This window comes from Saccostrea cucullata, unplaced genomic scaffold (genome assembly GCF_032062105.1).
Source record: "Saccostrea cucullata isolate Sc308-1 unplaced genomic scaffold, CSIRO_AGI_Scuc_v1 ctg5024, whole genome shotgun sequence".
In the NCBI taxonomy this organism is placed as follows: Eukaryota; Metazoa; Mollusca; class Bivalvia; order Ostreida; family Ostreidae; genus Saccostrea; species Saccostrea cuccullata.
The window spans coordinates 62,389-80,779 of record NW_026925992.1 but is presented as its reverse complement, the minus strand read 5'-3'; the positions used below and the strand labels follow the sequence as shown (position 1 = coordinate 80,779).

Here is an 18,391-nt window from a genome sequence, read left to right as displayed (position 1 = left end):
TGATTTTTTTTCTTCTAATTATTACCCAAGTTAAGGGTAGTGATTCAATAGGAGATGAAAGATAACAATTGGAAATTTTGGATTTTTTTCAAAATTAATATTACAATAAAATCTTCATAAGACATACGACTGTTGGAAAATTATTGAATTATTATGATTTTTTTCCCTTTCTTATTTCATGGCAAGTAGCATGTACAAAAAGGCCTAGGATAACAACAGAAAAATATATCAGTTGTCTTAATTTTAGTCGTCCTGTAGATGATGTCTTTAAGTGTAGGTATATATCTAGCGTAGTCTCGGATTCGGTTGTTTGGGTTCTTTACATCTAGATGTACACGTACAGGTTCAGGTTGACTCAGAGAATGTTTGAAAATTCACAAAATTGTACACAACATTTTTTTTATTTTTGCTCTCATTTGTGCATGTTTGATAGATTGCTTTATCAGGAATATGATATAGATAAAGATTTTACAACAGTTTCAAAACAGTTATAAAGACAGATTGAAATTAAGATCGCACAAAAGATGTCATTCTTTATTAAATATCATTAATCCATGCCACAAAAGAACGGCTTAAGCCATACAATAATTTCAAATAAAATAAAACAATGTCTTAGGCCGGAACTTTAAAATCCAGACTCTGTGGAGTGCATCTAGTAAATGAAATTTTCACTGAGGTTTTTCTAATGAAGCTTTTACTTTGGAATTTTGGAAAACTGTGCCATCTGCATCATTTTAATAAAATTCTGGTAAAGTTTCATGAATTTATATCCATTCCTTCAGTTGAGTTGAATGTAAATTCTGAATAGCTTCAAAACAACCCTCGAATTGTTATGCAAGCAACTTCAAGTTGTTTAGATTTAAATATATCCAGATCAGAGTCTAACGATAAAAGATCAAGCAATCTATGGGAGAGAAAGATACGAGTTTGAAAAGAGAATACAGCTGAAAACAATTTCATTTAAAGAAAAGAGTTGCTAGATCACTCGTAAGCATAATATACAAACCATAAACAAAAGGTTTAAATTTTACTCAGATACAAATTAACAGCTGATCATCTTAGTTTTTTATCTTTAATGATGCTATAGCTTGCAATACATTGCATTTGTACAGGAATTTCACATTCTACATGTAGCTCTACAAAGTCTTCAAAGAGAGGTTTTCGTAAGTAATTTGAGTATTCACATGTAGCTCTTGATAGTGGTCTTTATTTTCAAAGACGTTCAATTCCTCGTAAAATGTTTTCAAAGTTAGAGAATCGGCATTTTGTTCTGCTGTCTGTTTTGACTGTTTCTTTTTTCTAGTAAATTCTTTGAATTTCTTCCGTCTACAATAGAAAATGTAATAATGATTTCAGAATTTTATGTCTTCAGTCATTGTTTTTTTTTTTATTAAGGACAGATGGTACAAACAAAAAATGGATGCCTGGATTGGTATATATTTTTTGGCCTAATTTCATTGCAAATGATGCAAAAATTAATTTCTAGAATATAAATTGTTAACCTTCTGTGATGTTCAAAGGTATACTCTTTTGAAACCATCCTTATTATTCTATACAAATATTTTTCACTTCAATTCCCATTTTTGTGAAATTCTGAATAAAAAAATTAAAAAATACGCGGTGAAACCTATTCATTTTACTCATTTAAACATGACCATATTTGTTATTTTCATATTTTTTGACATACGTTTGTTTGTATCATCTGTCCTTAAGTAAAATTTTAGAAAGATAATTCAAAATTTAAAATTTTATATGATTACTTAAGCAGGTATTGTAAAAAAAAAAAGAGAACGTGTGTTTGTTTTCATAAGTTAATATGCTAACTGCTAGGACATGTAAATGTTGCAAGTTCTTAAAATTTTTGTGTCATTTCCAAAATTTTATCAACTTGCCTCTTTTTTGGTAGTAATATTCCGCCATAACCTGCTTATTGTGTTCATTTCACAAAAGAATGCACCGTATACCTGGTATGACAATTTTTTTTAACCGATGCAGGTTTCATATAAATTTATAAACATTCTTGTTTAAGCTGGCCATTCATGATTTCTTTGGTCGTTATACAGTGTAATGACTTCGTTACCTGTTAACATGTAGCAAATACATTCTGGGTACTATTTTGACGTGAATTTTTCAACTAATTATTAGACCTTTGTTTTTTGCAAATTTGATTAAGAAATTCTTCGTCAATCTGATCAAAATACCGGTATGGTTCTGTCAGCGGATGTGACTTGTCGACAAGCAAGATCTACAACCCAATTCGCAAGGTTTTTACATTTGAATAGTTTTCAATATCAGTCATAGTTCATTGTTTATTATCTTCATTTTGAAAGTATGTGCATGTTACTTTACCAAATTATATGAATAATACCTTATGAGTACAACAATGACAAATACAGCAATGATAGTAGCACCAATTGAAATCGGAATCTCTACTGCAAAAGTCTCTGTGGATGCTTTATCTGCTAAGAAAAAACTTGTGTAGAATTAACACTTCCTCAATCAAACATTTGGATAAAATTTGCTTACTGCCTTATTCAAAATTAAAGCAATTAGTCTTTAGCAATAGCAATGAATTGTTTGAATAATGTACGAAATCTAGTAAAAATGTTTCAATGTGTATGTAGTTTGATTTTACTTTCAAGATAGATACAATTAGAAATATTGAAGTTTGAAGCAAGAGAGTTTTTACAGTGTTTGTGATTTATTTTGAATGCAGAAAGAAAAAAATGAATACATATAATGCAATGCAGTCTTGTAATAGATGTATAGAAATGCGTCTATTTTTATTTAGAAAGTACCTTTTCTTCATCAAGAAGTTTTTTGATAAAAATAGATAAAATAGACAATTTCATTTTAAATTGGGGTTTGTTTTCTTTACTCAATACATTTCAGTTTATTTTGCTTTCTGAAAATGGTATAGTGCTCGGCATTTTTAAATAAAGCTAATTATAAAACTAGTGCTAATTGTAACGGGGACCGTTACAGATGTTCCCCAAACGCTCCCCAACTCCCTTTCGGTGCCATATTCCCTGTAAGCTTCATTAAATTAGACAAACTTTAACAACGTTTACCGAGAAGTGTACCAAGATCATTCAAATTTTAGCATTGCACGCGTGCGCATGTGAATGCATGTGCGTAATGACCATATCATCTTGTCTACACAATCTATATATTTTAATATACTAAATATTAAGTATTGAATCCAAAAGTATTAAAACATACGCTCATTCAAGTGTATTTTTGATTTTACTCATTTCACGTGCACGCACGTGCATACATAAGCATGGTGACCATACCTTCTTGTAGAAGTCCATTACATCTATCTATGTTCTAAATCCCACCCCATTTGGTTGAAAACCAAGGGAGTTACAGCTGTTTAAAATTTCAGCCAATCAGATTGCAGAGCACGTACACGCACGTGTATGCATGTGCATGGTGACTATACCATCTTGTAGAAGTCTATTATATCTATCTGTGTTCCAAATCCCATCCTGTTTGGTTGAAAACCAAGGGAGTTATAGCTATTTAAAGTTTAAGCCAATCAGATTGCAGCGCACGTTCATGCACGTGTTTTCATGATAATTGCTATATATCGTGTTGTAGGATGTCCTAATGCATGGCTATGTTCAAAATTTCAAAGGATTTCGTCAAGAAACAAGAAAGATTTTGAGACTTTAGTTTCAGCCAATCAGAGAGAAGCGCACGTGCATGCGCGTAATATCTTGCTACTTTGACCATGTCATATTGTCTATGCTACTAAAATATCCTTATATTATGAGTTTCAAAGCATTTCATCAAAAATGTAAAAAGTTACGCCTATATCAATCAAATCGGTCATTTCACGTGTTGCACGTGCACGCTCTTGCAAGCACGTGCGCGCAAAATGACCTTCGTTCTGCAAATCTACATAACGTGTCTACTGACCCTAAAAAGGTTTTAACTAAGTCGGATGTGTAGTTTACAAGATCACTCCCGGACACAAAAGTACCCAGGAAGAAGAAGAAGAAAAATAAGAAGAAGAAGAAACACAGTAAAAACAATATGTTCCCCAACTTCGTTGGTACCCAGTAGAATGAGCAAATTCGCTGCTTTTATTTTTGACGCAAGTAATTAACATGCTGCAAAAAAGATAGAAAGCGACACTTTATTAGGTAAACTCCCTCCCCGTTCTATCTTCGATCCTTTCTCCTTCTTTTCTCCGTTGGTAAAATGCGGGGAGTAGCAACTATTGATAAGTTTTCAATATATTATTAAGCTATTTTTATTATGTGTTAAACGATGATGCATGTGAAATTGTACAATACCCTGGTAGGTCATGCCTTCTCATGGAGAAAAAATAAAAATCAAGAATGTTTTTTATTTATAATTTTTTTTTTACATGTTTCTCACTATTTAATATGGTCTTCAACTCTACCCGTTTATACGGGCCCAGTTCATAATGAAAGCTATCGGGCATATTTAAAATCAAGATATGATTTGAAAATTAAAATCACTGCGGGGAAAAAAACTCTTTAAAAGTAGTATTCAGAAACAAATGTGTAGAATCGCATGTACATGTAAATGGAGAACAATTATCCAGAATAAACACTGACCTTGATTACAAGAGCCGTCAATATGGTGACATGAATTGTTGCAAGGACAAACAAAAGAACAGTTTGTACCAAAATATCCCTCTTTGCACACTGAAAGCAAAATAAGAGTAGTTTATATCGTTCAAAAATTATATGGCAACAACTATATAAATTAAAATAATTCATTCATTTGGATAATACTTACAATGCATTGTGCAATTTCTAATAAGCAATTTAATTTCATACTGTTAAAACACTCTCTTCCAACGAAGCCATCTAAACATCCTTCTTTACAAGTTCCATCCGTATGGTCGCATCTGTTATTCTTACAATATTTACTGCACTGTCCATGGCAGTTATCTCCATACGATCCTATAGGGCATGCTGAAAAAGACGTTTATTTTTATCCCATAAAAGGGGCATTTCTGATCTCAACCATTAAAAATTTACCTACGTTTACTACAAAAATCCCCTGTATATCCCGGGCTACAACCGTTGTCACAGTAACCAGTTTCTCTTCTACAGTAGGTGTTATTCAGACAGTGACCACTGCAGCTATGGATACAGTCTGGACCGTAAAACCCATCTTTGCATGCTGTAATAGCAAAATTAAGTGTGTGAGTACGAGATTGATCCTTCTTTTCATCTTTTTATTAAGTACCAAAAACACTGATGTTTAAAAAATAGTTGTAGACATGAAGAACAATTTGGTTATTTTCTTGTTTATTTATTTTTTTTAACTTTTTTATTGTTTATTTAGAATTATTTGGACATGTGCATTCCCTGTCCTTATGTAATATACATGTGATACAAATATAAAACTGTTTGGATGCCATGATCCGATAAAATTATCCAGGGTTAAGGTACACTTGCTTATTGAATATGGCAGTAATACAAAACTAACAGAATTCACATTATCCCGTATATATAAAAGGTAAGCATTCACTAAAATGTTCGACAATAATACATTAACTGTACAAAAAATCAAGTCCTTCCCTTTTTTTAAATCTAATCAATAGGTTTGTTACATTTATCAAAGAACCTGTAACAAATTAATGAAACATACAAAAGATGAAGAAAGAAAACAATGATCATTCTTTAATAACGTAAATCTGGAAATTTTTACGTCGATTTTATTTTGCGAATTCGGGTCAAAATGGTTTTGATTAATTTTTACGTTTCAAAAATTTGCGAATTACCACTGCTTTGTTTACATTTTCTTATTGGTTATTTTTATATATATATATATATATATATAATGTTTCATTACCCCATCACATGAATATGGTGATCAAAAAGTTTACAGCCAAGGTTGGGGAGCCTTGGATTCTGCAAACTAATTTGACAAAGTCCTTATATTGAACATACATCTTGTGAGATGTGACAGATGAAGTTTTTATGAACAAAAAAGAAAAAAAAAACAACATTCACACTTCAGTCATACATATATGTGTTTGCAAGCTTAATCAACTAAATGATACAAAGAAATTAATTGTTTCTATAGTAAGTAGTTGAAACAGCAAGGTATTTTTAAATGAAACCATTTTACAGTGCATATTCTAATGGAACACAGCTCCATATTCTATCAAATTTCTCAATTTCACAGTTTTTCTTGTAAATATATTTCTCACATTTATAATAGTACAAAATCTCATTTTTAGCTCCTTCAAATGAAGGAATTTGATTTAAACATCTTTTTCGGTATATGTGCCTCTTTACAATACATGTTATCAAATTTACAATATAATAAAATTTAAAATAATTTCCAACAATTATGTCCAATTTATTCATTGCAATATCAATTCCAGATATTTCTTTTATCCAATCATGAATTTTTTCCACGATCTCACTTACATATTCACATTCCCACAGTAAATGTCCTAATGTCTCTGGTGTACATTACAAAAAGTACACAATCCTGATTAAACAATCCCAATCTTGTTTAAAAATGTGTTTGTTGCAAGAATTCTGTGCATAATGCGATATTGGAACCATCTAATTTGCATGTCATGTGACTTTAAATATAAGACTATTTTTAATCTTTCACCAACTACTGTTTACATCTAGATCAAACTCCTTTTCCCATTTTATTTCACATCTAGGTTTTTTTCAACTATGATTTAAAAAAACATTATAGTAGTCTTTTGAGCCCATTTTACTTTTTCGTATTGTTTGCAAAAATTGTGGGTAAACAGGTAAGTTATTGACAATATAATCTATATTGTAATACAAATCTAGTTTCTTTATACTATTTATAATCCCATAGTACAAAGTAAATGGTGGATGAAAATTGTACCAGTTACAGAACTCTTCATAACACATCAATTCACCAGTGTAATTGTAAAAATCTAATATGTAACACACACCTTTATCAAACCATTGTTTATAAAATATACTTTTGTCATTGATACATATTGATTCGTTAAACCATACAGGACTCAAGATACAATGAGTCTCAATACATTTTCTTAATTCTAAAAATGCTGAAAAAACATCAATCCAAAATATATTTGTACTAATTTTAATAAGCTTTTGCAAAAAGAAAGACCAAAAACTGTTATCTGTGATACATTAGGCAAAGTTTCAATTATCAAGTGTTTCCATCCAGACTTACAAGTATCATCATAAAATCGGCGAACCCATGTAACTTTCAGACTTTTAGCAAAAGTTTCAAGACAAATCACTTGGAAACCTCCATTTTAATAGCTTTGAATAATATCACTCTTTGCAACTCTTGGAGTTTTAGAGTTCCAAACATACTGATAAAAAATATTTTCAATTTCTTTTAATCTTTCTTTTGGGGGAGTTGGTAAACTAATTAACAAGTGTGTAATTTTCGGAAGAATCAATGATTTAACTACAGTAATCCGTCCTGCTATTGATAACATTCTGCGTGACCATGAACATATTAGAGCTTTTATTTCTTTAAGTTTGGGTGTGAAGTTTAATTCAAACATAGAATTACTTTCTAGATTTACACAATATGTTATTCCTAATACAGTAAAGGGCTTTTGAGACCAGTTTGAGTTCTTGAATTCCTCCGATATCTCCAAATTTTGTCTTAGTGAGCCTATTTTAATACAGTGGGTTTTTTCATAGTTAGGTTTTAATCCAGAAAATTTGAGAATTGATCAACAAGAGAGAGTGCTAATTTTAGAGAATTTTTGGAACCATCTTGTAGCAGTACTGTGTCATCTGCATATCGAAGTAATTTAAATTCCTTACTCACTGTAGTAATGCTCCCGATTAACGAATTATTCCTTATCATAATAATCATTATCTCAGCACAAAGGAGAAATAAATACGGAGAGATTGGATCGCCTTGTCGGCAACCTTTACCTATATTAAAAAATTCTGAAAAAATACCATTCTGTACTACACATAAATTGGCATCTTTATAAAGGAATCACCAAAATTGAAAAAATCTAATACTTTAAAAATAAATTTTCATGAGACGGAGTCAATAGCTTTTTCAAAGTCTATAAGAAGGACTAATCCAGGGTTATTGTTTTCATTACAATAGTGTATAATATCATAAAGGAGCCTAGAATTTTCACCGATGTACCGTCCTGCAAGAAAAACTTTTTGATTTTCATGAATTATTTCTGACAAAATTGGTTTAATACGATTTGCTAATACACCAGATAAAAGTTTATGCGTGATATTCAAGAGTGAAATTGGTCTCCAATTTTTTAAATATTCTCTAGGTTTATTCCCTTTGGGCAGGATTGAAATGATTCCTTGTCTTTGAGTAAGTGATAGTCTACCAGTCTTAAAGCTATGTTTAAAAGACTTTAAAAGCAGTACTAGTGTACCAATGTCTGACCAGAAGAATTTAAAGAACTCAGCAGTAAAACCATCTGTACCTGGTGATTTATCTTTTTAAAGTTTTTTAGTGTATCAAGTATTTCCTGTTTAGTTATTTCACATTCTAGTTTCTTTTTAGCTTCTGGGGATACCTTTCTAATATCATTTATATGTATTATATCATTTAGGTATACATCCTCTAATAATTGATCTTTATTGCTATAAAGCGATTTGTAAAAAAATTAAAATCTCTTCCAAAATCTCATCTTGTTTATTAATAGTTTTACCTTGACTATTAATTAATCTATTTATATTTTTATTGACATAATTTCTTTTTTCAAGACCCAGGAAATATTTAGTGGGTTTCTCACCATCCTCAATCCACTTACATCTACTCCTTAATAAAAGTCCATTTAGTTCATATTTTCTGATTTCTTCTAATTCAATCTGTAGGTCATTAAGCATATTTGAACATATTTCTAAGTGATATGCATTGTACAATTCCATTACAACTTTTATTTGAATTTGTAGTTCTTGTTTTCTATTATTTCTTTCCTTCGCTTTTTTAGCTGAATAATACAGAGTCATACTTCTTGTTTTCATTAAAAGTATATCCAGGAACAAATCATCAGGGACCGTTAGACTTGATTCAGTAATTGTATTAGATTCAGGGCCTTTGTATTCAGAAAGTGTCTCCTTGATTACTTGTTTTACATTTGAAACATAATCCTTATTTCTGAAAAGAGATTATCGGTTATTTTTTTTAAGACAAATATTTTTGCGAATGCAATGAACTCGCAAATTTGCTAAAAAATATTCTACAGCAAAAATTTTCAGATTTACGGTAATATTAATATTAGAGGGCATAAAACACAGACCCCTGGAAGTTCCGGAGGTGGGATCAGGTGCATGGGATGCCTACACATCACAAGACCGTACAATTTAAGAATGCTGATTTAAGAGATTGTTGAAATTCCTGAAACATCATATAATCGGGGAGTAGCATGCTTTGCTTTAACAATTTATAAACTAAAGAGCGTGTGATTGAGTAGATAATAGGTGGGAAGGCATAAACAGTTTAAACGAGTAATAGCGGAATATTACTACCTAAAAAAGGAAAGTTGACGACAGAAAAGCCGAAATCTCGATTTTCACACCATCAAGTTATTTGATGTTTATTTTTGTTATTTATCTACAAGTACAAAGATTTGAAACTGTATAGATACAATAACTAAATAACTCGGATGATTTGATTAAAATTTCACAAGTTTAAAAAAAAGAATCGAAATCAAATTAATACTACATGTTGCTCGTTATGTTAATACAGTTTTCAGGTTAGCTTAGACTTTCAGTAAGACTTGGCATTCTCGGCGCAATGCAACTAGCTTCTGTCAAATGACGGATAGATTGGTTAAGAAATTAATAACATCAGGAACTTTAAATTGTTGTTGACTACGATGAGAGGACTTAAGCCCCGCCTCTGCGTCGTGCGAGAATTTTTAATTCGCTATTTGCTTCACCAGTTGACATTCGGTCTAATTTCTATCCTATGAATAGTTCAACAGGGAACGAAAGCTGTGTAAATTTCAGAAGCTAATTAGATAACGTCGATGATGCCACGCCTTACTAAAAGCCCAAACTTAACTGGAAATCGTCCTATTAATGCTGGACTATATCAACTTATTTATATTTAAATAAACAAAATAAATTTTTTTATAACTAACGTTCATCGCATAACTTCCCCATCCATCCATCTGCACAACCAGCTTCACATTGACCAGTCACGTGATTACAAGGTTGGTTCCCACTGCAATGTCCTGTACATGTGTCTTTACACGAAAGGCCATACCATCCCCATGGACATTCTTTGGAAGGAACAAATATAGAAATTAAATGTAAATGATAGAATTATCATTTGATAAATTTTAATTTTATAAAAACATAAAAAAAAAAGATAAGCAACTATTAATACGATTGAAATCGCACTTATATTACACATGTCTCCCGTCCATCCAAGAATACATTCCAAACATGTTCCATTCACAATATTACATCTCTTTTCTTGACAATTGTCCGGGCAAGGTAAATTACAATTAATCCCATATACTCCTGCCTTGGCACATCCTAGATAAAGAGGTTATTAAGCAGTTATGTTTGTTGAAAAAATGGAAGAAGCTAAAATTAACAAAAAACAAATTTTACTTTGTACGTAATTGATTCTCCATTTTGTACATTTTGGTTGTATAATATTTTAAAGAAAATTAAATTTTATTTCATTCAAATTATAACATTTATATTTCCATATTTTGTCTTTAACATCCCTTTCAAATTATAAATTTGTTCATTTTCTCATACACTTCCATGGATGAGCATGAATATCTCCATTGTTACGTCATAATACCGTACTTGACGTCAAAAACTATAGTTCGAACTGTTTTGCTTTTAAAATGACAGTTGAATGACGTAATATACACTTATTTAATGACTACGAGGTAAACAGTCAAATTGTTGTCCCGAGGTAGTGGGGGAGACATGGGAAACTGTTGCCCGAAGGCCGAGGGCAACAGTTTTCCAGTTCTCCCCCACTACCGAGGGACAACAGTTTGATTTCACCGAGTAGTCATTGAATAAGTGTTTTATTACCTAACCTACTATATAATTAATTAAATTGGAATAAAAACACACAATCAATAAAAAGTTTTCACAACTGTTTATTCACATACTTGTCTATTAATTAGCTGAACACATAATAAAAAGATTAAATCAATATTCTTAATTTAAAGTAATACTTAATAAATTGACTGTTTGTGTGTTTTGTTTAAATTTGATTAATAATAGAGCAGGTAAATAGTGATGTCGTGATCATCAAAACGCTTGAATATCACGATGACGCTTTAAACAGGCAACAGTTCATTCTGTGGACCGGTCAACAGTTCACTGTTTCATGATCACGCAAAAACATAAAGTAAACCGTGAAACAGTTCAAAATGCCTAATTATAATTTATATAGTAGGTTAGGTAATAATTTGTCGTAACTCATCAGAAAATAAAGTAAATATAAGAAATGAATTTCATTTTTGAAGATCCATGAGGTACATTGAATGACAACGCTTCACACCGGCATATTTATCACGAAGTGATGCTTCATGAAATATGCTGGCCTGAAGCGTCGTAGTCCATGTCCTCACGAATCTTCAAAAATGAAATACATTTCTTAAATGTGCGTATCAAATGTACTTACGCCATAACACAGCTTTTTATTTTTGATTAATCTTCTTAAAAAAAATTCAAAAAGCGGTGATTAAAATTAAAAGATATTTTATCAAAAATCCTTTGTGATCCTTTCTTTAAAAAACAATTCACACTTCATTAACACTTCATTATTAATGTAAGAAATGTTAAATTCAGGAAATATACCCTGTTTATATGGAGCATGTACTTCTGTTTTAATTTTGATTGTTTTCTGCTGTTACAAATATGTATAGGGTCTTGCAGCATACAGTTAAAAATGATCAGATATGTTCCTTTATATCCACGTAAGTGTAATGGAATCAGTTTGTTTTCACCTCTTAAATGGTTTGATAAGTAAAGAAACAAGTGGTAAAACCTTTTACTTCGACTTCACATAATTGTGTATATATCTGATATTGGTATCCTTCAGGGTAGATAACTCCTTCCAGTCTTTCGTTGTAATAGATGACGTAACGACCATATGCAATACACTTTGTATTAAATTTCAAGGGAGGTAATGGTAGTTTGTTCTGGTAACAAAGACGACCGTCCTCTTTTTTAGGCGTGTTGGATATATAAAGAGAAAAACCGGCAAAACGTCCCCTTTGTCTCATTACTGAAAGACAATTTCATATTGAATGCATTTGATATTTAAATAGCATTTTAATTTCATTTATTTTTTTATTTATTTTTTTTTTTTGGTAATTGCATTTACAATTTATTTTACATGTCTATTGTCTATAATTTACTTTCAAGTGAAACTTCAAAATAAAGGTCAGTTGATAATATATACACCCGAAATATTCCATTAGCTGCGAGTAGCCAGAGTCAATTGGATCAATCTAAATACTCCATTAAAAATGATGTTGATGAATATAATAATGATAATAAATTCAGGAATAAATCTCATTTGGGTAATGTAGGATTCACTCAAGGTTCAAACCAAATCCAAATGTAAACACTCAGGGTCAATGTGAAGGTTGGTGGCCCTAAAAAGGGCCCGTCAAATCATTGCACTTGCGGTAAGATTAAGATCACTTTGCATAATCTTTAATATATGTAATGTCTTTGAATTTTTTAATGTTTTGAATAGCTATCATTTTGCTGTTTCATTAATTTTTTTCAATATGCTTGAAACTTAAAAGAACTACTAGTATGGGTAAGCCCGATGTTTTAATTTGTATTGAAAAACATCTCTACACAAATAAAGGTGCATTTTGCCATGGAAAAATACAGGTATTTCACTTCTTCAACTAATTTATCTTAGCCCTTGAAAATTCATGTACTTGAATTGCTTACATTTTGATTAATATACTGAAAATTTCTATTTCATTTCTTCAATTTACTTATCTTTTCCCTTGAAAATGCATGTACTTGAATTGCTTACATTTTGATTAATATACTGAAAATTTCTATTTATTGGAATTCAGAAGTAAGGTCAGATCACTCTAACTGCACAAAAACCCCTTTAGAATCAACTATCTTAAAAAGGTTTCTAAAACAAGCATTCTTAGGGTATTGCAGTAACAATACTTGTTCCTTACATGCAAGTGTGATATGGTTCTTTTAAAAATCGAAAATGCTATAATTCCGTTCAAAAATCAGCAAAACGGAGCAAATGCAAACTTCATCTATAACACCTCAAGATTAAGTTACAAATCAAAAATCAGCTCAATATTTGCAAGAATTTAGAAAAAATGCAGAAAAAAAATGAAAGTTCGTTATTCTTTCAAAAACCATTGATGTTGAATAAAAGGCAAGCTTGATCTGTACCTCATCAAGATACACACACATACCAAAAAACCAGCTCATTATCTGTAAGCATTAAAAAAAACCCAAAAAGCAAGTGGGAGAGGCTAACAGAGGGACGTTCGTTGTCGCAATTAAAGTTATATATATATCGCATTGAAAACGAAAATATGAAAAAAAATAAATTGTGAGAAATAATTTTACCCATTCCTGCAGAAAAAGAAATTTTATGTTTGATTGAAATAATAGCAATGATGAATTTCGTGTCCTGATAGATGTATTAAAAGTTCATCAAAGCAATTTAGATCCAATAAATTACATTCGTCATGTAGAAATGAAACTTTAGGCGTGTTACATAATCAGAAGAAAATCTTACCCCATCCAGCATACTCTTTAAATAGTATACTAATGCTGTAAATACTGCGATTTCCACCAAGGTCCACAAACCATACCGTTGCTTTACTTTGTGTACTCTGACCAATGGCTTCAGTATTTGTGCATGTTTCTTTATTTCCATCTGTTGCAGTTGTTGGTCCACATGGAGGTTGACAATTATGGTGTGTTGGCAACATTATTGTGTTTAGATCTTTTGATACATTGTCTTTAAACAGAATCAAAGTAAGATATATAAACGATACATTGAGGACACGTACACGTAGTAGTGAAAATAAACACAAAAGTTTTCGTACTGCATTTCGCTAGCACATTGTTACATTATTATAGTATTGTGTCCTTTAATAAACTACATTTCTAAATGAAAATTAGATTCTTAAGATATTAATGAAGAATATATGATCCATTTATAAGATAATGAAAATCGTTAATAATTAATGGTGACTGTTAGCAAGAAAGTTGTACTCCTTGCAAACTTATCCTGATTGTTTAATGATTAAAAAAAAAAATAGCAGAAAATTTTTCACAGATTTTAGGTAAATTCAAAAGTACAATGTATGTACGATGTCGTTCATATTGTATTTTTCTTTAAATTTCTTAATGAATTTAACAAGTTAACAACTTTCATAACAACTTAAAACCTTTTTAAAAAATCAGAATCTGATAGATTCAAATTTTGCATTTCATCTGTAATGATACCACTCAGTATTTTTACATTATTACTAATTAAACATTTACAAAAGCTAGTTTTGTATCAGATGGTATTTATACATATTTTCATGTAACAAATGAGGATTATATCCGAGATATGACACACAAAGTATCTTTCATATACTGTGAATGTACTCTTTTAAGGTGTACATGTGTATGATACTTGAAGGTTCTCAAATTTTCAGCAACATAGTGTAGATTTTATTTAGCACCGTCTTAAAGTAATTTATATAAATATGTCTACATTTATTTAGACTTTTAGCGATCGGTGTACTTGAATTAGGATGAGCTACTTTCTGCAGCACATATTTATATACGCAGCGAAATAATTCGTTCATAGTTTATCAAATATTAAATAGAATAAGGGTTATTCAGTCAACATCTTTCAACAAACTTTTTCTCAGATATCTTTGAGAATAAATCAAATAAACTACGGAATATCGTACAGTGTTTAAAAAAATGTACAGCATTGCATGTATGGATATGTGGAAGAAACAGATTTGTAAAATATGCATAACCACTTTGGATGCAACTTTGCGCTCAATCCAAATGTCCTAAATTAATATTGCTAAGTTGCCATGTACATGTTCGTGATATTTGGCGTTAATCTTTAACAAAATTAAAATCCTTCTCAATAACCTTACGCAACATCATTATTAGAGAATATATCCTTCCATCACCAAGAGATAAAAATAAATGCAACATCTATGTATTATGCCTACCACATACTAGAGAATTACTTCGACAATTTTAGGTCAATCATGCAGATTGACCTTGCAGTGAAAGAAGCCACTTGGTTTAAAATTGAATATTCAGATCTAGTTGACTTTCTCTCATCACTGAAAGCATGGAAACGTGATGTAAACGTCATATCATCTATAAACACTGCAATAAGGATTTTTCCGGGAGTATTTTTAAAATTTTAACGACATTTTCTGTTATTTTAAATGATAAAAGAAATTGTTATCCGTGACTTTATGTGACTAGTGTAAAAAATTTTAGCGTGCATAATAATGATGATCTAAGTTCTTCCTTAACCGAACTACATATACATATGTACATATACGTGCTCAAGTACAATTTTGCATTCATTGATTTTATAGTCAAATTGAAATAACAATTTAGAGATGTGCGATGTGCAATGTTGAAAAACGATTTTATAAAAAAAAAAAATTATGTCACCTGGTGAAACGTCTACCAACTTGTTGATAAAAGGTAAAATCAGACATCCCTGGGAAAACGGGGTTCAAAAAGAAAGAAGTAAACGCATAAAATATGGAGCAATGAATGTTAGTGGAGCTCAAAGGTAAGTCACCTAAAACAAAACAAATCAGCAGATCAAACACATACGGATTTGTTTAACACCACAGATTGGATCGAGTGTCAATGGAGGAGGAATTTTATAGGGAATTTTTAGAAAAATAATAATAATTTTCACAAGTACGTGAAATATAGTAAAGTGCGTTGTATTTTTAATTTTATTGTCAATTTGTTTCAAGTAATGTCCAGTCGGCAAATGAAAAATGCCTTATAGTGTTTGGTGATGCCCTTAGTCCCTTGAGCAAGAATTGATGCATTGTAGTCGTCATAGGACAGGGTCAGAGCAACAAATCGAAGGGTTTTTAAAGAAAATATAGGCGAAAAGTTTATATTATGTCCCTTTATGTTCCTAGACATAATTCAGAGCATTACATTCATTTTTATATCTTACCGTAAGCACAGTAAAGGAAGAATCTTAATATTAATATAAAAATCCCAAGAACTTCACTTATTGATCTGTAATTCATCTCGCTATTAGCATGAATAGTAAGGAAATTGAAAATATAAATTGATCTCCACGGAAGTTTTAAATGCAATGAAAGCATTAATATTGTCCTGTTTTTTTTTCTAAAGACTCAAACTACATGTATACAATATTTTAATATTGAGGAAGATTATGTCAAGTACACTACTGATTTATGGATTATAGTACGACACATTTTTCTTTGTGGTATTCTACGTGGGTTTTTTTTCCAAAGAAGAGTTTTCAATGATCAAAATGCCGATTTTTTTTAATCATGCACATGATACCGACCGTTTCAGGACAGATGATACAAACATATGTTTTCTTTGGAGAATACTCTATATCATGTCACAGGTTGAAAAAAGTGAATAATTTTTCGATTTTTTTTTCTTTTTAGACTTTGAATAACCTCGATATTTCCCCCGTAATAAATATTCAACTAGAGTAATCAAGGTAAATTTTTTCTTCTTCCTTCATTTGCCCTCTTTTTCCTCTTTAAAATGTATCTAAATGACCACAAAGTGGACTTTTATTACACTCAGTAGTCTATTGCATATTCTTGCATGAAACATATGGAGATATCAAACAGTATTCAAGCTCAAATTTCATAAAACAATACGAAATAGGATCAGAGCAAACAGAGACCTCCAAAACATTTAGAGGTATTATTAGGAGGTCAAAAAGAAATGACACTTGGACAATGATACAAATATGGACAAATCACACTCACTAAACGTTTGCAGATGAAATAAATTTCAGAATACGTTAGCTTGATGCTAAAAGTGTTATATAAACAATTTAAAAGATAAACCAAGCCAGGTGAAATTTATGAGGGGAAAATGGTAAGAAAATCAGAAAAATCACAGACTGATGTTCCCCATTTTGGTTTTGCATGTAAATAAAGACAGCTTTTTATGCATCATTATACATATGACTTAAGTAAAAGTTGTAAACTGTCTAATATATATTATTTAAAAACTGTCTTCTATCCAGCCTAAATGGACCTCAAATTAATAGATCTATAATGAAAACGAAACTAGCATTTTATGAAGAAAAAAAATTCTCGATGATTTAACCATTGTATATCTCAAAGATTTTCACAGATTAAAAATATTTCAGTTTTTGATCTTTTCGCGTAGTTTCAAAGATCGATCGCTTTGAGCAATGGTTGGAGCGTTTACGCTAACGTTTCTGAGTAAGTATCTTTTCATTGGATCACGGGTTCGAATCCCACAGCGGTACTTCGGATAAGACGTATAAGCCGAGGTCTCGTGACAGCAGAACATTAAATGGATTTCAAAAAGGCATTATTGGTTTTTTATTGAGAGAAACATCACGAAGGAATAACCTATAATAGACTTTCAAAGAATAAAGCTGTTCCATTCAATGACACATTATTGATAGCTGACTGAAAGTTCACTGGTATGTGACTAAATGGCGGATCTCTGCCATTCTGTCACATTACTGGATATCTAAGTAATAATTCAGTGGAACAAAAGGTGCAGTTTTATCCTTGTTTGTCATTTAGAATCTGGCTCTCAAACATCAACGGAAAGAAACCGTTCAGGTATATATCAACTGTGGATATGTTGTCCTCTTTGAGTGATGAACGAATTCTGATATTTGTGAACAAACTCGGATTTTAAATGTTATATGGAAAGCAAATAAGGCAGAAGTTTTTCATTTTTGATATTGAAAATAGAACAAAAAATGGCGAATCCAAAGATTAAATATTTTCTTTCAGGTTTGTTAGGTTTTGCTTAAAACTGATGAGTCAAATTGATTGTTTTTGATATTTTATCTGTCTCAAAAAAGGTCTTCCAAATTCCAATTTTATTACCTGTATTCTATTCCCAAATATGTCTCTCTGTCCAGTTTTACGCATAAATTCAAAGCGAACCAAGATTGAATATGACCAATTCAGTACTAGGAAGTTTTTTTTGTCAAAACTGTCAAAACTTCAGCGTACATTTTTCACTTTTCAGCTTTTCTGTTGATGTTGGAAGGAAATGCAATGTTATCAAAGAGTGTAGAAAGAAAAAAAAGTTTTGAAGTCTCAGTTGACAACCATCAACTACAATGTCGTTGAAGAAACTCAAAAAAATGTGAGCTACAGATACGGAAATATACAGCAATATGTTTTAAT

The 18,391-nt window shown here is 30.9% G+C and overlaps 1 protein-coding gene across 1 annotated transcript; it reads right to left on the bottom strand.

Annotated features, from left to right (window-relative positions):
- Nucleotides 1-5,017: 5,017 nt before the first annotated feature.
- LOC134270291 (multiple epidermal growth factor-like domains protein 10) lies at nucleotides 5,018-13,944 on the bottom strand. Its single transcript, XM_062752483.1, has 5 exons — nucleotides 13,735-13,944; nucleotides 11,986-12,225; nucleotides 10,365-10,502; nucleotides 10,103-10,243; nucleotides 5,018-5,166 (listed from the first exon to the last, which is right to left on the bottom strand). Exons 1-5 carry the CDS (start codon nucleotides 13,928-13,930, stop codon nucleotides 5,018-5,020), a joined length of 864 nt encoding a protein of 287 aa, XP_062608467.1. The 5' UTR covers nucleotides 13,931-13,944.
- Nucleotides 13,945-18,391: the final 4,447 nt, after the last annotated feature.

Bases quoted from the DNA above. Each gene is read 5' to 3' on its own strand.
- LOC134270291 (XM_062752483.1), bottom strand. From the start codon at position 13,930: ATGTTGCCAACACACCATAATTGTCAACCTCCATGTGGACCAACAACT. The intron at 10,244-10,364 runs GTGCGATTTCAA...TTCCTTCCAAAG, and splicing joins GGGAGACATGTGTAATATAA to AATGTCCATGGGGATGGTAT. The intron at 5,167-10,102 runs GTTAGTTATAAA...TTGCTATTACAG, and splicing joins GGGGAAGTTATGCGATGAAC to CATGCAAAGATGGGTTTTAC.